At 35.8% G+C, this 25,928-nt stretch overlaps 1 protein-coding gene across 29 annotated transcripts in view; it reads left to right on the top strand.

Moving 5' to 3' along the window:
- GPHN (gephyrin) overlaps nt 1-25,928 on the top strand; it is a 269,956-nt gene that overhangs the window by 175,518 nt on the left and 68,510 nt on the right. For 13 of the 29 annotated variants that reach the window (XM_030275515.4, XM_032748478.3, XM_030275514.4 and 10 more), the window contains 3 exons: nt 2,034-2,168; nt 20,121-20,177; nt 22,176-22,247. In XM_030275515.4, coding sequence (XP_030131375.2) covers nt 2,034-2,168; nt 20,121-20,177; nt 22,176-22,247 — 264 coding nt within the window. The remainder of the gene's footprint in view (nt 1-2,033; nt 2,169-20,120; nt 20,178-22,175; nt 22,248-25,928) is intronic. The other 16 variants (XM_030275525.4, XM_072930111.1, XM_030275521.4 and 13 more) reach the window with 2 other exon arrangements.

Genomic DNA, 25,928 nt, shown 5'->3' with positions numbered 1-25,928 from the left:
CAGAATTTGCAGTGGAAATTGTAGTATGAGCTGCTTAGGCTTGAAAGATCCTCTGAGGAGAGCTGACAGAAACTGACTGGCAAAAAACAGCCTAGAAACACGGTAGAGCAGAAAGGAGGCAGTTGGTGGCACGCTGAGAGCAAAATCTGTTTTCACTCAACTTAGAAACAAGTTGGAAACAAAAGAAACTCTTAATGTGAGGAGGAGGGTATATGATGAAATAAGGTCCCCCACGTACAACCCAGTATTTCTGAGTCAAGGTTGCTAAGTTAGATATAGTCATTATTTATAGAGGGGAATCATGGAAGTCAAGGAAGTGGGAAATGACATGTATTTACTGACACAAGTATTAAGATTGGTCATTTTAACTACACTGAGACAAGCAACAAAGCTCTCTTAATGTTCTTAATAATAATAATAATGTTCTTAATAATGTAACAGCTATGTTACATGTAGATGTAACCTATCTAAAAGCTAGAATTCAAGCTTGTTCCTGGAAGCCATACTGTCCAGTGGCTCCTATCTGCCCTAAAGTCTTAGTAAACAAGAATGCTCAAAATGCCTAGATGCAGACTGGGTAACAGCATCTCCATTTATTATAAAAATCCTGTCAGGAAATTCCCAACATTCGTGATTTGGCTTGTCACTGGATCTTCCTTTCTTACTTCATTTTATTGTCTACTACTGCCACTTTCCCCATACATGGGGTTTCTTCTGATGCTCCTCTTAGAACTTGAACATCAGGCTGAATTAAGAAATTCTTAATGAGGAGAAAGATCTTAAAATATGCATGTGTATATATATTCCTTCAAAGATCTGAATGTCTACATTTTCTGGTTAGCTGTATAGAATTTTCCCTCAGTGAAGCCATGATGGCTGTTGCAAATCACCTCCCTGTCCTCCATGTGCCTTAACAGGGCTTGCAGGAGGATCTGTTCCATGATTTTTCTGGGCACAGAGCTGAGGCCGACAGGTCAGTAGTTTGCAGTTCCTCCTTTCTAGCAATGCTCCTTACTTCCAGTCATCTGGGACTTCTCCTCACTGCCCTGACTTTCAATGTCGTGGACAGTGGTTTAGCAACTACATCAGCCAATTGGGATGCATCCCATCAGGTCCCATAGACATATGTACATTCAGGTTCTTCAGCTTCCTCAGGTGGTCATGAACCTGATCATCCCTTAGAGAGGCTTAATCATCCCTCTGGCTTAAGGTCCATCCATTCAAGAAGTATGGGAAGAGAAGCTGCCATTGAAGACTGAGGCAAAAAATTGTTGATTGCCCCAGCCTTTTCCTCATCCATTGTTACCAGTTTGCCAGTTGTTCATCAGGAGGGATATGCTTCCCTAACTGGCTCTCTAATATATTATGGGGGAAGTAAAAAAAGACTGATTTTTTTTTTCCCCTCAGAATGTATTTTAAACCAAGTGTAGGATGTTGGTTTCTAATGCTTTTGCCTTTACTTGCTCCAGAGAGACCTGTAGCTTTTGTAGCACAAGCCTTACATTGAGAATTTTTGTAGCTGAAATAAAGTCTTCATGGAATAAAGAGTATTTACTCACTGCATGATATTTCTCATGATAAATTTTCTCAGTGCAGGACGTTTCTTTAGAAGGGATCAGTAAATTTCTAGCAAATGGTTTTCTTTTCAGAATATTGCCCCCTAGTTAGTGAGTGGAAAGTCTACCTCTCTTTGTGCCATGGTAGAAATCATTGTTGTTATCGTTGGGTTTGAAACAAAGGTTTAAGAGGAAACCATTTTCTTATTATTTCCTGTTGTCGTATGTTTGATTTGTAGTTTTTTCAGGATAACTAGTATGCTCTGTGCCTCTTCAGTTAGAATGTGACCTTATATATTTGTTAAGCATTTGTTACCGAAATTAGGAGAGTATGCTATTAACCACTGCCAAGGGCTGAGTATGAGGAGGTGTGCAAACTGAGGAGTGGGGTATTCCTATGTTCTTGAGGTAAGGTTTTGAGTAAGTTTTACATACAGTGTATTTTTTGCTATTAATTCCATCTCTCTCCTTTTTAAGATTCCAGATTCCATCATCTCTCGTGGTGTTCAGGTTCTCCCACGTGATACAGCCTCCCTCAGTACCACTCCTTCAGAATCTCCTCGTGCCCAAGCCACCTCTCGCCTCTCCACTGCATCCTGCCCAACACCAAAAGTAAGTGCATTTATGCCTTGCAAGCTCCATGCTCAGCCCTGTAATCTATCTGATCAATGTCTTGCCTCTGCTGAACAAGGTTGGTTCGCATGCAAGGGTTGTGTCATTCTACATAACTGATAACTGCAGGACAGTGTAGCTCATTCCACGTGTACTGGTGCACAGTTTAACCTGTGGGCCCACCAACACCTTATGGTTACTGAAGTTTCATGTTATCTCTTGCAATACCAATCATGAATATGAAATGTTAGCACCTTGAATGTATTTAGTGTCCTTCAGTATCCCTGGGAACATAGATAATCCTGCCACTGAGTAACATTAGGCAAACTGTATTTTGTCAAAAAAATATTATGTGCAAATTTCTAGCCTGGGCTGGGGCAGATCTGTGCCCCACTTTATTGTTGTTTAGTTTAAGACTTGCAAGCCAACTGGTTTTGCTCAAACTTAGATATTTGCTGCCTGACATTAGCAAACAAAAACCAGCCAAAATTTAATAGAAAGAAAGTTTTAATGCCAACCTTGTGGGATTATTATTCAGTTCTTAGTGATTAGACTATACCATTTAATCATTGAGGTGAACTCTTCATGTCTGCTTTTTATCAGGCTTTAAATAGCATACATCAAAAACTAAGCAAATTGACCAGTGGCAAGGCCTGTAATGTTTACCTTCAGCAGAAGAAAACTGTCTAAATTTGCTTTGTGTGTTCACATCACAAAGATCTTTCTGTGGCACCAGATGCTGACATAATAATAAACCAGTAGCAGATGGCAAATACTAACATTCTTCCTTATCTAACTCATGATCCTTGAAGATTATTCTGCTTGCTAAAATGATTGCCAGCATCTGCTAGTTCTTCTCTCCTACTGTCTCATTCTTTTCTGTCAGTAAACAAGATTTATGGGCAATCACCCATGGAAATATTTTGGTTTAAACTATGGGATTGTTTTATGCAGTACTTACCTTCACTGTAATAGAATCAAAATTATTCTGATGGACAGCAAACTTGAGCTTCATTATGTAGTATACTTTTCTTAATATTGTTCAGCAAATTCTATCTGTAAGCATCTCCTTCACTTTTTTCCTAAAATTTGTATCTTGTCTCATAGCTTAAAAATAAAAACATTGGGCTTTTTACATGACAAAGCTCAGAGAAGAAGAGCAAGTCAAAACTGAGAAACTGCCCTGAGCCTTATGCCCATTGATAAAACAAAATTTTCAAGAGAAAACCAAAGATGATTAGTAACAGGCATAAGTAAGAGACAGCTCTGCTGAAAATAGCTCTAGATGATACCTGTCTATTTCCAGGAAGTTTATCACAATTGGAAGGAGTAAAGCCTATCTGTTATGAAGCAGAATGCAGTTTTCTAGACTGTCTTGATAGATTATAGAAGGAATGTACTAGAAGTTTGAAACTAATTGTAAATCTGAAACTGTGATTGGGCAATTAGTGGAGATGAACTCATTTCAAAATGAGATCATGCTTTGGTATTTCATGTTGAGACCTGCTTTTCATGTGTGAAAAAAATGAGGTTTTGTTCAAAATACGTGAGACCACACCACTTTCATAACAGGAGTTGCCATGCAACAGCTAGCTAGATGAGATTTTCTGTGATGCATTTGATGGTGGTTTGTTACAAGCTGATATAGGGAAAAAATTTAAAAAACATACTGGAAAATAAGCTTGACGAGTGATGGCATCTGTTCCTATTACTTAGAGGTTGGATTTTGCACGTAAGCGTCTTTACCACTTAGACAATTCTTGGTTCATTTTACTTATTGCTTTCAAAAAGACCAAGAAACTACTCATTATATTTTTGTTCAGTCATTTACAGTATCCTCAAGTTTTCAAACGTCATCTGAATTTGTCAAGAAATGTGGTTCATTCAGATTCTTCAAGATTATCAATGTGTCTAAATGTCTTCAGTTGTTCTGGTTTTCATTCTGGATCCTGGCTTTCTAATAATGCAATATGAATTAAATTTATACTGGCCTCTTTCCCACAGAATAATGAGAATAAAAGCAAATTGAACTTCAGTATCCAAGTGATGTTCCAAGGTTGTTTATTTTGCTTCTTTAATCTGGAAGTGTGTATCTTTTCAATGTGCTCATTTGCTGGTTTAGGAACTTATTTCAGGGCTCCAAAACATGCATATATGGCATGAGACAAAGAAGAGGAAGTGTCAGGATAAAATCTTATTTCTTTGATTATGCTTATTTTTGGAGTGATGGTCTAGCCACAGAGCAAGTGGCACTATATTTCTTTGTCAACTGCATATTCCAGTATATTATGTTGTACCATTTTCTTGTTGCATTTTTTTGTCCTAAGTGTGAACATGAACCCTTACATCTCTCTTACTGAATTTGCTGAATAACACAAAGCTCTGTGTGTCTCAGGAAAAATAAAAAATCAAGCTTCTGCAATGACGGGAGCACCTCTGTTAAATGAATGTAAGTAGCAGGTTACTAATGCATGAGGATATTGGAGAAAAGGTATGGGAGAACACGTTACTAATGCTCCTGATTGATCTGTTAGGAGATTTTACCTTTTCATAATCATATTTTGGAAAACCTAATATTGTTTTTGTATACAACTAGATCATGTAGACACTACACAACATTTAATTGCAAATTTGCTTTGCTGTTTACAACTTACCATCCATGTTTTCTGAAAACCTCTGTTTCTAACAAGGTACTAAACGATAAATATTGAGTTGTAACCTGGATATTTCAATCAGTCTTCATAAATGTAATTTCCTGGTAAAAGAAGTAATTTCTTGGGAGGTAGGAACTTTTCTTGGGAGGTAGGAACTTTTTAAGACAAATTGCCATTGGCACTGCTCTATGTCAGGGATTAGATACATCCCCAAGACTAAGCAAACCAGCTTTTGTTAGCTTTTAATAAACCTCTGTAGAAAACCTCTCTTGTTCTCTATAATTTTATATGAGTTTCAAACAAAGTCAACCACTGCGCAAAGAGCATTTAAACCATATTTGTAGTAGATGGATTCACACAGAGAGGCAATCAAGTTTCACTCAGAGGAAAACTGCACTAGCAGTCCTCCCTTTTCAGCCATTCAACCATAAAGTTTATAATGATTGTGACATATATTTATCTTGTTCAATATAGTTCTGATTGTTTAAAAGTTTCACAGCTTTCTTAACATGATTTGGTGAATTTGCTGAATACTCATAGAAGCTTAGTGTGGCTTACAAGTTTTTCTTGTCATTCCAGTAGCTGCTCAGATTCTAAGATCTCACTGTTTTTGTCAGTGTTTGTGGTTGGCATTTTCATGAAGTAAAATGCAATGTTCTTTTCAGACAGTAGGGGTACCTAGATTAAAATACTTTTACAAATATGGAGATTTTTTTTTTATATTTGCAATTAATGTTGATTCTTGGGTTTTTTTAAGTTTACAGTATAAAACTTTTGATCTACAACTTCAGATAACTTAAAATAATATATCCAGAGCAAATGACTGAGTCATTATTTCAAACTTTGAATTTTGTTCTACTCTTAGGGGGTTCATATGAGTATAAAAGAAAATTGCAGTTTTCAAATTGAAGTCTTCACTTGTCCCATGCATTAATGATGTAATCAGTACTTAATTTTTGGCAATGTTGTGTGTCAAAGTAAAAGGAAGCAGATTTAGAAGACCAAGAACAGGTTTTTAATTATCGCCAGGAATTTATTTCAGTGACAAGAGATGTTCGAAGTATTTCACTTTGCAAGATCATCAGTCTTACTGATGTTCAGTTCTTTCACTTCAATGTGCAAAGTTTCTTCCAGTGTTATCTTTGATCATGAAGGATCCTAAGGAACTTGTTATAGTGCTTTTAAGATGAGAGTGTAGGGTTTTTTCCATCTTGCTGCTTGATTCCCTTCACTCCTTACATTTTGCTTAAGAGAAAGTCTCTACTTGCTTGTTTTCTGTCCCTTCCCTTGCTATCCATTGTTTAGTTACACTGAACCAGACAAAACCCTCAGTAGTAAGTTAGATCCTTACATATTTGTAGTTGCAATAGATAACTTTTGATTCCTATGTAATGAAAGTCTATAGGCTCTATCTTACAGCTAAAATGAGCAAGCAAGGCTACTTTTCAGAATTTTTTCAAGTCTAGCAAAACAGTCATTTCACCTATCCACTGCTCCATCCATTAACACCCTCTTTGTGCCAGTGCATATAATTCTGCTAGTTGGTCACTTTCTGCTACTTTCTGTCTCCTATGACGAACTATTGTCTTTATCATTCATAAGTAGACATTCACCTAAAGACGTAATATTCCCAATGTAGAAAGACTGACACCTGTAATTTAAGTAAATGTTCCAGTTGCAGAGAATTTCTGAAATGAAATAGCCTAGAAAAATGCTTTAAACTCTTTTTGAAAAAAAAAAAAAAAGCTGATGAAAGTAGTTTCTGTGACTAAAAAAGCCTGATTATTTCAGTAATTTCTCATGCTTGCTACTAACAAAAAACGATCTGTCACGATCCACCACTTAAATGTGAAATGTGTACATTGGCATCCACACAATCAAATGAGTTACAAATTAATGCTAAATCTAATTAACATTTATCTTTTCAGTCTAGTACTTTTTCAACATAGAATTGCTATGTGAAGTAAGTGCATTAGCAAATGGGAGCAGGTGGAGTTGGAAAGGTGGTTTTGTCGTTTTTTGTTATTACAAACTTTTCAGTAGATATATTCAATATTTATCAGTAAAAGAAAAATCAGGTTCCTTACCAGAAATTCTTAGCTAATAATAAGATGCTGTTGAAAGTGTGTTTTAGTAAACTGTATTTGTATCCACAGTCTAGATATTTTGTGTTCAAATGCATAATATTTTTTTCTTCTTAAGGTGATCATCTAAGTGAAATATGTCAAATCTGTGAATGTATTTTAAAGTTTGAATGCATAAACTAAATTTTCAAGTAAATTCTGTTTCATTTTTCTTTATGAAGTTTGCATAAGCTGAAGTTTATTCTACCTGCTTGAGTAAGTAGCAAGTGCTTGGGCCTGGCTGTTTGGCTGTGATTAGGTTGAGGAGCATGGAAAAGTGCAAAGAATGTTTCAGATTGTTAGGATGATCTACATAGCTGTGTTAGGATGATCTACATAGCTGAGATCACACTCCAGGCACTGTAATGGTTTCTTGCTTTTTCTTGTAAAAATACACACAGATGTAGTTACGTGCTTGTTCCTGCCAAAACTTCCAATGTTTTCATGATTATTTCTGGGTTTAATTTCCTCTTCGTTTTTTTCAATGCACGTTCCAGGTTTACAGAAAAATATGTTTAGTAAAAAGAGATGTTATTAGGATGTGTATTTGAGTAGAAAGCGGCCCTAATTGCCTTAGGATGAACCCTGCTTCCTAACGCACATCAGTCTACTGTATCCTCCTGGATTCTTCTCAACACAATTTCAGAACAATTGCTAATTAAGACACCAGAATATTTTCATATATTCATTACCTTTTTCCCTTATTATTTTAAGTGCATTGTCTTGGCAAAACATGTGGATAATTCAGCCCTAGCAAGTCTTATTTTTAGCTTATATTTTGGTTACAAACCCTGGTAGTTTACAACATGCTGCGGCTTCAAAAGTGAGACATTGTAACTAAAGAAGAAGCAGCCTGATTGCTTGGGATATTAAAGATCCCTCAAATACATCATAATTACTAAAATCCTTTCAAAAATGGAAGATACACTTCATAGTTAGGTCAAAAACTTCAGGGATAGTCTTTTGGGCATTTTTTTGTTACCACCAAAATAGACCAATCAACTAATCAACTCTGGAGAAGACAGAATTGGGTAAAGTGCAAGCTGAACATTGGAATTCAGTAGAATTATTTATCTGTCTTAGCTTTCTTTATTGAATATGATGAATATTTATTTATTCATACTGGAGCATGAATAAATTTGAGTTGGTATTAAATAGTATAGCAGCACCAAATATAGTTCCCTTCCCTTACTCATGCTGAAGAACTGTTTATTTTAGAGTAGCTGGGAATTAGCTTCAGATGCAGAACATCCAGAACAATTCTTGCAGTCACAGAATCAGCTTCTTTTCAGACCTGTTATAGATTGAATCATACAAAGAAGCTCTAATGTGCAAAATTTCCTTATATTTGTATGTCTTAATCACTAGTTGATATTTATTTAGCTACAGAATTTCATTCTTTTCCTAAGTCCAGTGAAAAATTTCAAACCGGTCAGAAAAGGTTTTCCCTAGAAATATTTTTTCTTTTCAAATTGTAATTATTCTGTATGTGTATTCCTTCAGAAGAGAATAATCTTTCAGTACATACATCCTGGCTCACTTGTGCATTGCATAAGTTCTAGTTTCTATATGCTAATACTGCATCAGATTGTCAGTTCCTCCTTGAAATTTTTTTTTTCAATTAACTTTGGGAGCAAGAGTTTCCATTTCTTACTATGCTGTCTTCCAAGGCCAAGTGTTATTTTCAAGTTCTGGTAACTTCAATTTGTCATTTCTTTAAGATAGGGAAAAATGTGTGTCCTTCTCACATTAGAAGCCTTACTGACATCTTTTCAGTTCCTATCCAAAACAAATCTCTGGTTTGAATTCTGATATAAGACAAGATGAGGGTTTTAGGATTTGTTTAATCATTTGGGTTACTTTCATCAACAGCTATGTAGTTACGTCTGATTTTCATCCAGTGTCTTCAGTTAGAAATTACTGTGAATGCACCTCTACAGAATTGTTTGTAGGCTACATTTTCAATATATTTAGTTCTGGTTTTGTCACTGATACTTGTTGAGTTTGTTAGCATCTGACGATCATTTTTATGTTTTGCTGAAGATGGCATCAGAAAAACATTGGCTTCCCTTTTCCATTCAGTCTTTTTTCTATGGGGCTGTTAATTCCTGTTACATATGTCAATTGACCAAATATTTTTTTCATGAAAAATGGTTTCAAGAGTAAAACTGTGCATCCTATAGGCTGAATTTTCATATAGTCTTATGTGTGTAGGAATTTGGTTTTCTTTTGTTCCTCTTCTTTAGTGTCATAGTCCATTCATACATTAACCTGATTTAATCAACAGCTCAACTATGGTCTTCTATTCCTTCACTGACTCTTGACATAATAAATAATCCACATCACATATTGCTGTGTTCTTTTCTGATGAAATAATCAGCAGTTTTAGAAGTGTACCTGTAAGGATAAACAGCAATCTTCTTGTTGGTTCTTTCTTACTAGAGTAAACAATTTAATGATGGTGCAGCAAAGTTCAGTGCCAGATGTTATAGTAGAGATGCTATTTTAGAACAATGCTATTGTTCTAAAACAATATTGATGCTATTTTAGAACAAAAAGAGTTTAATTCAACCTTTCATATCTATGTATTCAGGGGCACAAAGTTACATGCATTCAGTAGTCTGTCCAGAATCCATATGTGTGTACCAAACTGGCCTGGTCAGGATAGCTTGAAATGATGGAGAGCATGTGCAGCACCAGCTATGACCTTCTCCAAAATTCCTCTAGCATCCTTCTTATGCCAGTATCCTTTAAGTCAGTGTTGGATGCATCTTTTATACTCTTTAGAATCTGACAGTAAAAAGGATATTTGTCTCTCCATCTGGTTCCACCTCTTGAATATGTTAGATTTTCTTGCTGTACTGTGTTCTCCTTATGTAAATGTGCTCTTTATCATTCTAATTTCATCTCAACATCTCAACTCTGTTTTGGTCTGTAAATCATTTTAGGTTTTCTGATTTTACTGCTTGGGTATCCCCAGAAGCTGCATGAAGTGTTGTGAAATAAATGAACTATCAATCTGCATGCCATCAACATTTTTATGTTCCTTCCACTATGCTTTCTGGTGCTTCCCCATCCATACACGTCCTTCCTTTTCTCTGCCACCCTTAATATGTCTGTTAGACATTCAAGGAGGGTTCTTATGCTGGTCTCTATTACCTTGCTATTGAAGCAAGCATGTCACAGTTTGATATTGTATCATGTTTCTACAGTTTTGCATCATCATCATCCTCATTATCTGCATTTCATGCACATGTATGCTTGTTTTGGCTGGGCCAGAGCTGGTTTGAGGCTACACAGCACTACAGCAAGCAGCAAAAGCAAAAAGCAGCCACTAAGTACCACTGGACTAATATACAGTCAGGCAAGTGAGCCCCATGACAATCACAGGAGTCTGCTGATTATTAGTTGAACAGAAATAACAGCTATAAATTCAGTCTAGCACATTTCAATCAAATCTGTCATTATCTCAAACATTTTGAGTCCCATGTATGGTGCCAAAAAGACTCTTGAAGTTTAACCCCAGATGGCAACCAAGCCCCCTGCAGCTGTTCACTCTCTCCCCAGCCAGTGGGATGACGGAGAGAGTCAGAAGAGTAGCAGCAAGAAAACCTGTGGGTTGAGATAAAGGCAATTTAATAGGGAAAGCAAAAGCACACACAAGCAAAGCAATACAAAGAGTTCATTCACTGCTTGTCATGGGCAGGCATGAGATCATCAGGCATCTCCAGGAGAGCAGGGCTCCATCACTTGTACCAGTTGTTTGGGAAGACAAACACTCTCATTCCAAATGTGTCCACTTTCCTTCTTCCCTCAGCCTTACATGCTGAGCACGACCCTATATGGGGTGGGATATCCCTCTGGTTGGGGTCAACTGTTCCAGCTGTGTCCAATCCCCAGTTTTTGTGCGCCCCCAGCCCACTTGCTGGTGGGGTGAGGAATGGAAGAGGCTTTGATGATGTTGCAAGAACTGCACAGCAGTAGAAAAACCATCTCTGTATTGTTGACAGTGTTTCCAGCACAAATCCAAAGCATAGACCTGTGCCAGCTATTGTGAAGAAAATTATCTGTACCCCATCCAAAGCCAGCACAACAGGCAACTGAAGATAGTCTAGCAGCAGGCAGTTATGTGTTCACAGGAGCCAAAACTGATATTTAGACTAATGAAGCTTTTTCAAGACATGCATGTTCCAATGATTAATGTATCATCTGCAGTAAAAGTTTGCTGGTTTCATCGTAGAAGTAACATCTATCTGATGCAAGATGTGAGAGAGAAGCAAGAATCTGAAGGACAGACATTGCTTTTGTCATGATGTAAATATGCAATTCCCTTCAAGTGATAGGTTCTTTAGCAAGTGTCCTAATAGTCCCTGAAGTCCATTTTCACCTTTGGAAAGGGTTTTAGGAAATAGAGGAATTGAAAGAAAATGGCACCTACTGGTTCTATGATCTTAACTCCTATTTTGAATAGTATCTAATATTTAACATTACCATGTGATACCATCAAAGGTCAGCAAACTAAAAATAGTCTTTCCCTTCTGCACAGCTGTCTCATGTGGAGGCCCTGGGGGGTATCCCCTGGGTTGGGGAGACACAAGAAGCTTCCCTCAAAAAAGCTATTTAGACCCCATTGGCTCCTTCCCCAGTTCCTGTGTCTGTTCCTATGTCCCTGACCCACTTCCTCCCTATTCCCTGATTGGCCCTCATCTTTGTACTGCCCTGAGACCAGGGTCACCCCCAGGTCTTTTGGGAGAGAGAAACCTGGGCCCTCCATGTGTGTGTGCCAGGGACTCTGAACATCTCACTGCACAGCTGAATTAAACATCTGTGGATACCACGCAAAGGCCCTTTCTGCTTCTTTACCCTAGACATTACTAGCAGCAATTCAGGCTGCAACAGACTCGAGCCTTGTTTCATAATCTTACCATCTAATTGTTCAGTCTGCACTCAGTTGCCTTTTTGCCTTTTAACTTAAATAGGCCAATCCTTTCTTGTTTTCTTTCCTTAGCCAGACAAGAGGGATGTGTAAAAATTTTCAGATTTTATTTTCATTAATTAACTAAGTCAAGCTCCCTCATTTCTATCCTTTAAAACAAACTCATTCCAAAGTCTTACATGCTGAAATGAATTGCCCCTCTTTTGCTCATCATTTTACTTTTGTTTTCAAAGGCAAAATGTATATTATCTCTTTATAAGAGGCATTTATGAATAGGGTAGAATTTGATTTCTTCAATTCGTTTTCAACAGTATGTTTACTTCTTTGAAAGGAAATTCTATTTCTGATCACTTCCACACCATCATTGCACGTTATTGGGTATGAATTTCTGTAGGCATTTATTGATATTTACATTTACTGAAACCTACCTACATTTCAGTATGTTGCTTTTTATTTCAACTAGCAATAGTGGAGAAAGTCGATATAGAACAAGTCTATAAAAAAATAGGAATCCTTAAGATGAGATATTCAAAGCACTTACAGTGGAACATATTTCTCTCCAATGTTTGTGTTGGAAACAGGGCCTCCCACTTGATTACCTTACAGTAGTTTTATGGAAATCATTCTGTAAGAAACAGTAACAGGTTTGGCAAGATGTCAAACCAGCTGCTGGCTTTTTTTCAAATTTTCACCACCCATTGCATTTCATTTCTTAAGACTGCTTTTTTTCTTTTATATGTAGTTTCTCAAAATGTGAGGAGCACCTTTGAGCAAGGAGTTCTTAAGTGTTTGTATGGCAGTTCTTTGCAACATGGTGTTTGCTTTATGAAGTTTGTAGACAGCCTCATTGGACTATGGTTTCACTCAACAGCACTGTTAGTATGGACAAAGATTGACCTTGGCAATTTACCAGGTTATTGTTAGTACTTGGCCACTTAAAGGTCATTGTTTTAAGCTTCTGCAAAGTGAATTGTGTACCAGCTCTTTCCATCTTAATTTAATCTTCTAATGTTGTCCTCTCACTGCTTTGTTTCCTGTGGTTTTAATGGAAACACCCTTTTCCAATATCATTACCAACCCTTCCACTCCTCTTTCATAGTTGAACTCCTCAGGATGTATAAATGTGAGGAAATGCATTGGCAAATCTGTTTACACAGATTTTCCAAACACACCCCTGTCTAGTCAAAAGGATAAAATATAGGCTGTTACAGATATTTGAAAAGAAGCCTTAAAGGCACTTGTCCTTTTCCCTTGAAAGTCCCACAGCCCCATCTGTTTTCAGAATGGTGAGATCTTCCTTGTTACACTGAGCCCCAGTGCAAACATCTCTCCCTTAATATTGGTGGTAGAAGTGGTCAAAGAGAGCAGTTATTTGCTTTATAACCCTACCAAAGAGCTGGTTTGCTTTATCATCTACTTCTCCCATCATCAGGTCACTTCTAAGTTACTTCATTGGTGCAACAACTTTCTCAGTGACCATGGAGCTATCTTTGATAGCTTAGTGTCTAAAAGTGTTTAAAGGACAGTGTCTACCACTATATGTGTTATAACCCTGTGTCTGCTGCAGCTTTTAAAACTTAAATTCAGCTTAGGACAGCAAGGCAAAATAGCACATTCAGAAGTGAATTGTCAGTTTGGAAAAGGTATATAAAAAGAATACAAAACTTCACCACCCAGGACTTGGATGGTTTTATTTTTGCCTTAAATATGACCTTTACTGCTTGCCAAGACAGATTTCTGATACATGGGATAGGTGTCTGGGTTTTGAAAAACTTGCCAGGAGCTTGAGGTGCAAATTCTGTTTTCTTTTGTAGGGAAAACTAGAGAATCACTGAGGCTGCAGGCATAGGTGAGGAGCAAAATGTGCCAGCAGACAGTGAAAAAATGATCAAATTAGTCTGAAATGAAAGGATTGAAAGTATTGAATTGAGGAGAAATTGGATGTGATGTTTGAATAGTAAAGGTCTGATATCGACCAAAGCAATATTTGTGGCTCTTGAGTGATGAGGCTGCAGGACTTAGTGTTTGAAGAAGAGTAGGAAGTAGCTTGGATGCAGGAGACAGCAATAGAATTATGAGAAAAGGAAGGGCTGTGGTCAGGAAGAAGTGTCTGAAAGGCAGCGCTGAGCAGGTAGAAGGATTTGCAAAACTTCTGCTGTGTGACAGGACAGTTGTCCAGCTGTTCACTTTATAGTGACAGTAAGGACCAAGCTCTCATATGCCCAGATCTCTAGTTTAAATGAGATTTAGGACTTTAAGTCACTACAAATAGAGGCACTATGTAATGTTTGTATTTATTGTAGTCTGTCATGCCTTGGCTGTGCATTTCACCTATTGACTTTTAGATTTTATTTCTGAACATTAAATTTCACTGAACTCAATAGATATGTTTAAAGAACTGACAAATGTTGGTGTAAAATTGCTAGTGTACAAAGTCTCTTGTGTAAGGACATGGTTACATTATCTTTGCCATTATGTGTGTTAACAGAGCATTTGATCTAGTGCTGATACTAGTTTGAAAACAGTAAGAAAATTGCTATACTTTTTACCACTGCTTGTTCCACCAGCACTGTGTTTATTCCTACACATGGAACAGTATGAGTAGTAGTGCCCATTTGAAAAAAAAAATTGTGGGTAGTGTGAACAAAATTTGAGATCAATGATGTTTTATTGGCATCCAATAGCATTCACATACATTTTGCTTTTGTTTAACGTTAAGGTTTAATGTTATCAAGAAGTGCAGCAATTTAATAAAGTGCAAATTAATATGTGCAGCAAAAATTAATAACATTTTTATGCCAAACTGTGGTATAATGCACCGATGTGAACATGTTTATTGGCTGAGAAAGTATGTGATTGTTATAGCAGCCTGTATTCCCTTCTTAGAAATATTCCCCATTTATTAAGAAGCCCCCTCTAACTGGTGTTTGTCTGCCATAAAACTGCAGAAGTAAAAATACTTTCAAGTGCAAATCTATTTTTTATGCATGGATGTAAAAGTTATACATAATGCATTTTTTAACTTAAATTGATTTGCTGCTATATTAAAAATGTATTAAGCTCTTTGTTAGCATGTTAGCAGTAGAAGCTGCTCACTTGATGTAGAACATCATTCTTATCAGGGAAGAGAATTCAAGTTGAAGTTTGGATTTCTGTCAGAATTTTCCACTCTTGATTAGGCAAGTAAGGGTTGTAAAACAGCCACCTAGACCAGTACTGTATTATATAATATTTGGAAGTTGGCAGTCACTGTCCCCACCGTTGAAGTTGTTCACAAGGAGTATGTAATTACTTCACTAATTAAAATTGCTTCTTGCCAGACATCGAATATTTACAGTTTCTCTTTTTTTCTTACTTGGATGTCACTACTCTTCACTTCTTTTCAGGTTGTTGCATACTTTGAACTCGATTAACATTCTTTAGGGTCAGAAAATGCGTTTTTCATCTTCATAAGTTTAAATCTCCTTTGGATTCAGTTCCCTTATGCGATGTGGCCAATATGTAAGATTTTTTGTTTCTGGCCAAGTGATATGAAATCATTGCCAGCTGAGTTACTTTTGAGATATGTTTCTATGTTAATATGAACTCTGTGAGAACTTGTGTGAGAGATTTCAAGAACATTTATTTGGAACATAATGGTATAACAATATGTTATGTAGTTTCTCTTCATCAGCTGCACCTCCTTTTCTTGTTGAATGTACTTTATCAATTGAAGAAGTCTCCAAGCTTTTGATAATGGATTCTTGATGGCCTCTAAATATCCCTGTTCTTTATATGTTATATTATCTCAGAGCCCCTTCATGTGGGAGCTGTTTGAATATATGCTGACTCACATTTGATTTCTCTTCTGGTTTAATGTTTTTTTCTTCTTAATACATTTATATTTAAGATCATTTTCATCTTTTTTTTTTATGTATCCACCTACCTTTTCACTGAATCACAAAATACCTCTTTAAGCTGGACTGGAGCTTATCCTATTGTTTTTCTTCTAAATTTTTCCTTTATTAGTTGAATGGCCCTTGGGGAAGAAAAAAACTTAAAAGCAATTTCAGGGTATATTGTGGAATTCTACTGAAGGAAGTGAACGAAAGTAAGAGCATCACATGTGCAGTTTTTTTCTAGATTTCCAAAACTGATCATCCCTTTCTCAGCATGCACTGAGATAAAACAGTGATAAAGCCCTGCACTTTGAGATAAAACAGTAACTGGAAGGAAATAATGGCAGATAAAACTGAAAAAAAACCCCAAGGAAAGTCTTATTATCTCATGGAATGTACAACTTCATAAATATTTCATAACAGCATGGGGACTCACATTGACAAATATGATGCAAGCAAGTTTCATGACTTGGTATTCAGTAGAGGATATTCATTCCCTTGCACTGCAGGTTGCCTAAGGCAGCTAAGTTAGAAACACAAGGGAACTTCCAGCTAAACGCAGTAAGAGGCAATGGCTGGAAACTGACAGGGACTATGTTTGTGGAAGGAAACAGAAAGTGCTGTCATCACAAGTTGTCAGGGATATGTGGTATAACATACCTGCCAAATCATCTCTTTGCAAACTCGGTGATGTTCCACAAGTAATAATAACAGTTTTCTTTATTCACCATTCATTTATGATCTCTGTAGTAGCAATCAAGTGGGAGAACAGTTATGTTTTTCTTATGTGTACAGCAAATAATCTGAACTTGATTTGGATGCTGTGTAATATAATCTCATACCTTTAATTATTATGATTCTTACACTGTGTGCCCAGGTCATCGAATAAAAGTACTTAACACCTCTTTAAACTATTGCTGCAAAAAATATGTATTGTGAGTTTTGCTTTTATTCAATTTCAGAATTAAGTAATTTAATCATATCAAAAAGATGTTGTAATTATGAACCATTCATATGTTGTCTAGGATTTTGGAAAAAATCTGGCAGAGGTTTGGCTTTTTGGTGAACATGGATGAGAAAACGCTTTTCTGAAAAGCTTGGGTCCTGCAAAATTCAAGTTTCTATGTCAGAATGTAAGCAGGGAAACTTTAGTGCAGCACAAATAGAGTGTTTTATCAGAAAGGGGAACGAGTCTAAGATGGATAGTGGTAAATGTTTGTTAAATTTCTGCTGTTGTGGAACTCTTCCTTTCAATAAATCCAGCAAAGGCAGAGTCTCAGATTAGGTAATTGTTCAGAGCTGTTCTTCCTTTATGACAAGTATAACTGATAGATTTGATACATTAGATACTTATTTAAGGTTAGGTTTTCTAAATTATTTTTTCTGGAATAAAATCAAGGATGAAGATAACAGGTTCATTTCTCATGTGCTCTGTTAAGTAGAAGGTAGTGGACTAACACCAAAACCATATGCGAGACTTCTGCTTAGAAAACATTTTCTGTTCTTTCATCTTCTAACAAATCCATTAACCATATTTGATCATTCCTCTTTGCTCACTCTTTGGTTCTGATTTCCTTGCTTCCTAAGTTTTCTTTGACTGGCTTCCTATCTCATTCTACTCCCACTGTAACTCCACCTTGTTCTTCAGATATAAAGATAGGAATACCTGTAGCTAATTTTTAGCTATTAACTCTTGCTGTTATTCCATTGTGAATAAGAAAGGGATGTAAATATAATGCATTTATAAACTGTCAGTGCGTTATACCCTCCTAGTTTCCTGGAATGTTCCCTACACAGCACCCTTCTTCCTTCTTTACATTAACTGTCTTCATCCATCACTTTCAGAGTGTTCCAAAACCCTCAGGTTTTTCAGGTGCCATTTGCCCATAACTACTTGGTGTTGCTTCTGCCTCATCTTTTAACCACTTATTTAGCTTGTGTTGTGGTATAGATACTTTTGATTTAGATCACTTACACACATTTTTCATTATAATCTTTTCAATTTACCAGTGTTCATCTGTTACAGGGTTCTTGTGTTGGCTGAGTTTCTGAAAAACAAGGGATGTATAATCCATGGCATTTTCTGAATTATAACTTCTAGATCATCTTGCAGTTGACCAGAGAAAGATAAGGATACACCTGAATTCCTTTCTGTGGTATTCGCTATGAAAAAGATATGGGTTTTTATTCCTGCTGTCCCTTACTTTCTTGGTAATACCCTATTTAATTCCCAGAACGGATGTAGCATAGTTTGTGCAATACTCTTGTAATTCTGATTCATCCTTTGAGAAGCATTCAAGTTGCACTTTGCAATGTTCCTGTAGAAAACATGCTGTCATGTATGTTAACTTGCCAAAGCAAGACTTAAACTTAGACTATCTCCTTGTAATTTATATATGCAAGCATTTAGAACTTCATTGCTCACAGTGTACACATTGTGTATTATTTTCTATGTATATTTTGAAGAAAGACTAAATAATATTAGATATATGCACCTGTAATATCTCCAATCTAATTTCTAACTGAATTCTAAACCTTCAGAACAACTTGAGCAGTAGCAATTGGTGAGTAATACAAGAAAAACCTTCCCCCTGAGGGGCAGTGCATATTGCTGTCACTTTTCTTAATGCCCTACTTCCATGTAATTTTGTGAGATTATAAGTATTTAATTTTTCCTATTTCTCATTTTAAAAAACCCCTAAATTTCTTATTCCTTTTAAAAGTGTTAAATTGATAAAATGAATTGCAGTTCTACTAGATTATGTCTTATTATTGGGATGGTGATACCTAACCAGGATGTTGGGGAAAGCATCTTTGCTCTAACTCACAATGTTTTTTTGTTTAGGTAAAGATCTTTTTCCAAATTGAGGTGCTCTTTTTTCCTCAGTTAGTAAATACACATCTAACATGTAGTAACTCAGTTGCAACTGCATATATTTTAATTGAATGTATCTTCTAAAGGAAGCATAGTTTATTTAAGAATTAGTTTCTTCTTGGTCTGTATACTAGTATTGAGTGGAGATTTTTGGGGTCCCATGATAGCAGTAGTGACAGTGTTTCACTTGAGAGTTCAAATTGGATGCTATTTCAATGTCATAAGACCAGGGAAGGAAAGCAACAGCTAACATAAATGTTTCCATTGTATTTTGCTAATGGACTTTCTATCCAAACTAAATACTTAAATTGTTAAGATATTGTTTAGTTGCATTGTTTTCTTGAGAATCAAATACAAGTAAAAATAACAAGCAAAAAACCAAAACACTCAGCTGACTGTTTTTTGAAGGGGAAATGCTGTTTTGTGTGGGTCAGACAAAAACTAGCAGGACAATTTAATTTGTGCCTTGCTAGTGTGCTCCAGAGAGCATAAAGCATAGTTGAATTTCCATGGTTCATTCAATCTTTGGCTTCTTTGCTGAGATTTCTTAAAGACAGTTACTGTGATTTGAAAGGGTTCACCTCAGTTGTGTGGGATTTTGTTTTAGTTAAGATAATAAGAACTTTCAGTTCAGTCTTGGCTCAGACTACTGCGTTGTCACTAAATTAATTTTTATTGTCTTCTTCCTCTCTGCTTCAAATGACACATGTTCACTTTACTGGTAAAAGAGGTATATTTACCAGATTAAGACATTCTAAAAATAACTTTTGCTGTAAATGAATTTTATTTTGCATGCTTCTAAAAATATGAAGCCTTTTAAGCAGCTACCTCATTTGTTTCTTCCATTTTCTGCATCATCTAGGAAAACCCATATATAATAAAGGAAAAGTAATCAGATAGGAAATGTTGGGGATCATATACACAGATATTTAAATATTTTAAATAAAAATCTACTATTGGTCTGGCATTAAAATTTTCTGGTTGGGCAGCATAATTTTTAACTGGGAATCTTGATAGCAGTGGCTAAAATCTCTAGGCCTGGGTCAATAGGAATCTGTATTGCATTCTGTCAGGTATCAATCATGATACTTGCAGGCTCCCAGTTATAGCATACTCTGCTCATATGATTTATAGAAGATATAGAGGGGTTTTTTCTTCAGTTAGAGTTTTAGAATTTTATTATTTTTAATATCCAAATCAGATAAGTAACATGTATTCTTTCAAAAATGTTAGTGAATTCAGCATGCAACATATATGCCAGATTGGTAATATACTGAGAAAGAAGTGATCAACAAAGCAAGTTTAAAATGCCATGATAAAGTGTCATTTATTCTGGAAATTAGAGTCTGTGTCTTTGTCCTTTAGAGGTGTCTCAGAGAGTCAAATTGATGTCTTGCATGTACTGCTAACTGATTGTGTGGAAATTTTTTTAAGTTCACTTTTTCTTTATTCTTCTGTCTTTTTTACCCATCTTCCCCCATTGTAGCAAATTAGACGGCCGGATGAAAGCAAAGGAGTTGCTAGTAGAGTTGGATCCCTCAAAGTAAATATGTTTCTAACATTTATTTTGCAAGTTTTCTTCTATAGCCTACACTTTTCCTTTTGAAGGGGGAGGTGTGGGGAGGGAGGGAAGGGGCTTTTCCATTTCTCACCATCACATCATTTTTATTTCAGTATTCTTATTGCTGTTGGGTCACATTTTGTTTGTTTCTGTGCTACACATAGAACAACCTATTGTTAGGTAGCTTCGGGTGTCACTAGAAGTAAGAGATAACAACAGCCTTTTTAAAGTGCCTTTAAGTAATTTTGTGATCATGATTAAACCACTTCTCTGATCTGCCTGTTACATAGAGAAGTGATTTACTCGTCTTCAAACTACTGCTTCCCATCTTGAAACATAATTAAACTTTTACAGTGTTCACACTTTTTGCATTTAATTCTGCAAAAGACTGTTTCAAGAGAGATGAATATTTCAAATATATATATATAGCCTTTAAATTAGGAAAAAAAAAATCAAAGTAGAGAAAGATCAAATGAAAGCTATTCACGGGAGACTAGTAAGAATGGAGCCACTGTTTTGCTGATAGTATCTTCTGCCTTTTAATATTTATATAAACATACACAAATATTTAGATTGCTTAACAGAACAGGCAGATAGCTAAACCAGTACCCACCATACACAGTTTTACACCCTGATAAATGGTTTTGAACCAAGATGCTGATCATATGCAGTCCAAGCCATTTTGATCTCGAGTTGCCTCTGTTTCAGCTATCCAGTTTTTCACTTTATTCCTGTTTTATTTCCTTTTAGCACTTTCTCAACCACTAATTATTTATTTCTTTTTCTGCATTCTCCTTACCTTTCCTGTCTTCTTGGTTTATGATCTTTGGTTTTGGTTTTGTATGTAAGTGTATGGCATTTGTTCCAGCACAAGCCATCCGCTCTGTTCTCTAACACTGTTCTACAACTGCTCTTTGTGAAAATTTTATTTCACTGAGCACAAAGAAGGGGAGGGAAAGGATTAATTATGCACCTCTTTCTGGTAATGCCTCCATTTAAATTGATCTTAGCATAGAAAAAGAAGCCAGTTGCTATGTGTTTGTACAAGTTCTAGCTGGAGGCATCTGTAGCATTCCTCACTGTCTGTGAGGCTTTATCTTTTCATCTTGTGTTTTGGGAAGATGTTTTAATTACAGTGTAGATGAGAAGAGCAGAGTACATGAATGAGGCTCTGTTTCAGGGGGAGGCATTCAGGACCACTGAATTCATACAGGTAAAAATATAAGACAACCACAGTTTCTGTGGTGTTTTTGAAAATTCTGTTTGTGATTGCAGTGACCCATGCATTTTGAGGCATCAGTCATCACATACAAGTCTAGATGCAGAAAATGTAGCTTATTTAGATGTTGGCTTTCACCTGTTATTATAAATACACCTTGATAGCTCGCTCTTTTTGGATTAATTTTTCTTTATCTGATTTAATGCCATTGCCTTAAATTTATATGTAGACAGAAAATCCTCCTTATAGAAAATGGGAAATTGTAATTGAGGATCCCAAACATGAAAATATTAATTTCATGGAAATAAAAAATTTAAATACTATATTTTAACAAAATAAAATGTATTTTATTAAATAAAATATTTTTCCCTAAAAATTCTTTTTATGGAAATAAATTCTAGAACACAGCCTTACTAATAAATAAGAAAAAAAACCTAACAATGTAGAAGAGATTCAGTAGCATTAGAGTTCCCTTGATTTTTTTTTCTTTTGCCTGTAGTGAAAACGAGCCACGTTAAGCAAAGATATCTTGCTTCCAGATTCCAAGTTGACTGAGCCTTGTATGCCTGTGTTGTTCAAAGCACTTTGATGTCTTGAAATGTTTTGGCAGAGGCAGTGAGAAATGCATTATGCTATCTTTATCAAAAACAGAATAAAACAAAACACAAAAACAAAGAGCAGAAGAAAAATGAAGGGAAAAAAAAAACTGTGACAAGAGAACAGGTTGCTTTGTCAATTCATTTTCTGATGTTTACACGTAGCTCCATCGAAAGCTGGAGGAGCTCAGAGATCACCCAGAAGGCAATGCCAAAGGATGCTCTCTCCGAGTAAATGTACGATTTCACTCGGTGATCTAATTTTTTTTTTAAAACTTCTGCTGGCTGATAACACCAAATCTGACTGCTTTGTGCTCTCATTCCCATCTTTTTCGTTTCTCTCTATTTCTTCCTTTGTGTTTTCTTTATTTCTAGCTGGGGTTTCATTTTAATGTATGTGAGAAACCTGACCTGATTGACAGAGTTTGTTGTAAAGAATATCCTACTGCATTTTAATGAGTGCTAATCAAACTGCAGAAACTAAAAAAAAAAAATCCCTTTCCAAAATCAAATTTGCGTATCTAAAAGTTTCCTGAATATTAAACTTAGCAATGAATAAAACAGATAGCCTTAATTTAAAGAATAAAAATGTCTTCTGCTAGTGATTGATAGTCTTACCTGAACCAAAACCTATGGCTGATATAAGGTAACCCAAAAGCATATAGGTTCACATGTACCTCTGTCTTTGCCATCAGTCTTTTTGGGTCCCTGTTCTATCTCACAAAATAGGTCAATATTTGGTTGAATGACAGCTATGCAAATTTTGTTGCTTATTTTTTTTAGCAGACTAGTGCAAAAAATACAGCAGCATGTTTCTTCTGTGTCACATTTGTTCTTTAATTAAAAAAAAGTTGTGAAAAAAGAATTAGGATCTAGTATATCAGTCATGACACCCTATAAAAGTCACCCAATTTTCACAGAAATATTTAATAAAGCAAGTCAAATCCAATATAACACAGACAGCAGTTCACCTCATAAATTAAGATTACGTTTTCAGTAATTCTACATAGAAGTGCCTTTAAACCACGTATTTTGCATAAAAAGAAAATTAGGAAAAAGTTTGTAGAAGAGTAAATGTGAAAGTTAATATTTTATCCCTTTGCACATCTGTCCACTGAAGGGTCTCTCAATAATTTCTTTAGATTCGTGTCCTCTTTGTCTTCCATACACTCTGATTGTTGTCATCCTCAGAACTATCATTCTAATGCATAATCCACTAAGGTTATACAGTGCAAGATAATTTTTGCCCCTTTTGGGTGCTTTTGCATATGCAGCTTTGTATCTGACATACAGTTTATTACTGCTTATTGTCAAGTAGAAATTCATGACTTTATAATCTTTTGGAGGTCAAATACAAGGAAATTGAGCTGCTAATATTTTGCAGTTTTCTGTAAAATAAACTTGATTAAAGGACAGTATCTTTTTCCTGGAAAATATTTTAGGAATCAAGTTTTGGGGGTATAAAAACTGTGTCATATTTTAGATTTGGTGATAACTCACAACCAAGACAAAGCCAGATACTTATTGTTAAATTCCTGATTTAGTACTTAAAAATAAATGTAAAGCCAGAAAAAAATATGCCATGAAACATGGTACAAAAAAGATGCTCTAATCATAAATTATTTCACAGAATATCACATGAGGAAAGATATCAATCTAAAAGCTGTGACTCCTTTAGTCATGGCAGGAGGACAACATGAGTTGTCATGAAATTGTTCTGTTCCTCTGTGCTACTTTATGTTATTTCATGGCCATATCCTCTATGATGGAAGTCAGTCCGTTAGTAAGGAATGTAAGTAAGTAAATAAATAAAGATTCCATATATTCTGCATGTGCCTTTAAGTTTCCTAAAACAAACATAACACATTGTTAGAATTTGCTGCTTTGTCACTGCTCCTCTGATTCATGCAGTAATAATGGATGTTCTAGATAAGAGCATTTTAAAAGACAAAATACAAATGACTGATCAAAGAGAAGAAATAGTGAACAGTTGGAGAAAAAAAAATGAGGGATCTGTTAATAGTTCATTTTAAAAATAATTTTCATTTTTTCCATACTGCTTTTGGAAAGGGTTTTAGATGTAGGTTTTTGATACTTCTAAAATGTGGCAAGAGTACTGAATGGTATGGGAGGGGGAGCATGTAGTATCTGATGGCCAGCTCCAGAAGTGAAAATTAAATGCTACAATACCATTAAGGTGGAACCTTTATTCCAGAATGAATTGCAAAGACATTCTTTCCAGATTAAGTTCAAAGGCCATTGGAAATATGTAGGAAACACCGGAATTCTGCAGAATATCACAAATGCCACCAAAAGTTTAGAAGCTTGCAAGAGATCTGAAATAAAACTGCACTGAAAACATGCAGGAAAATTTAATTAATTAAGGATTTTTGGGGGTTGAATAGTTTTCTTTCAATATCAGGAGTAATGCATAGCCATTTACAAGGAAGTTATGCTGAGCTAAGGTTTGGTTTTGCATTTCTTCTTGCAAAGTTTGTTCATCTTGCAGTTCTTTTCATGACTTAATATTTTGACCCCTTGCGCTGGCTGGCCAGTTTGACACTGAACAATTTAGAAAACTTAGTGTTCTGTCACTTGGACATGGTAGCATTTCCCCCACTGAAATTAATGTAGCAGTAGCAAGTGCAATTGCTATTGACATTATGAGGGGAAAGGAGTTTGTTATATTTTATAATGTGTAATACCTCCCAAAATTGATACCCTTTTAGAAGTATGGTGTTGAATTTCTCTAAAATTCAACACAATAATAATGCTTCAATCTGTGCTTTGAAGATTTTTTTTTTTTGTGTTGGGTTTTGGGTTTGTTTTGTTTATTGGGGTTTTTTGCTTGTTTGGTTGGTTTTGGTTTTCATGGTTTTTTTTGGCAAATGTACAGGCTGCGAATTTTTAATATAAGTTTAATTTCTGCAGAAAAATATTATGGAAAGCCCATGAGAAAAAAATAATATCCAAGTACAGAGCTCCCAAGTAATATGCCAAACAATTTTTTGTGGCTTTTAACCAGAGTGGTTCCAAGCCAAAGATTCTGATTTTTTTTTTCAGACAAAATGTTCTCAGAATTCATAGCAGTGGCCAAATACTTTCAATAGATTATGTTAAATGGAACCGGGATTCTACTTTTTCATACAGATCTATGTGTCCCAGAGCCTATGGTCTCCTGCATGCATTTTCTCTTACTTTAAGTACCATGGCTCTCTTTGACCATGATGAAGGATTAAATTTACGACTCTTACTCTTGTTTCTAACATTCACTTAGTAAAGATCTGAGTCAAGCCAATAAGGCCTTCAGACTGAAAACAAATTACTCTTGCAGCATTTGAATCATTTGGTGTAAATAGTTCTTTTAAAAGAATTCTCACAATAGTGAACTTCTGTGACTGACAGTTTGACCCCTTAAATGGAATACTTGTGAGGGAAAAGAGCCCAAATGGCAGCACATTACCTTCACCCAATCTAATAGGTAGTGGTTGTCAAGTAGTATACAAAAGAATGAGAGCTGCCCCTTCTCTCAACTGGACAAACAGTCACTGAAGCTCATAAATGACAACAAATTATAAGTAGAGTAGGTGATAGATTGCAGAAACATCAAAGGAGCTTGGAAATGTGTTGATATTTCATTTTAATAACACAGAAACCGTACACTTACAAAATTCCAAAATCAGACAGATGCTTAAAAATGGAGTCCAGTTAGCAAAAAAAGAAATGACATAGAAATGATCAGGAAATTTTAAGTGTGCAGAAGATTAAACAGTCACATTGTGTGATCCTATTGAAGATAAACAGCAATCCCTGTAGGCTGTGAGCATAATCCTTTCCTCAAGAACATTAGGTCAGTTTAGAACTACAGCACTTCAGTATACCTTTGATTTCATTGTTACGAGAAAATGAAACGGTACA

The sequence above is a fragment of the Taeniopygia guttata genome, chromosome 5 (assembly GCF_048771995.1).
Source record: "Taeniopygia guttata chromosome 5, bTaeGut7.mat, whole genome shotgun sequence".
Taxonomy (NCBI): Eukaryota; Metazoa; Chordata; class Aves; order Passeriformes; family Estrildidae; genus Taeniopygia; species Taeniopygia guttata.
The sequence above is the reverse complement of the archived record's forward strand: the minus strand, read 5'-3'. Positions and strand labels throughout refer to the sequence as shown.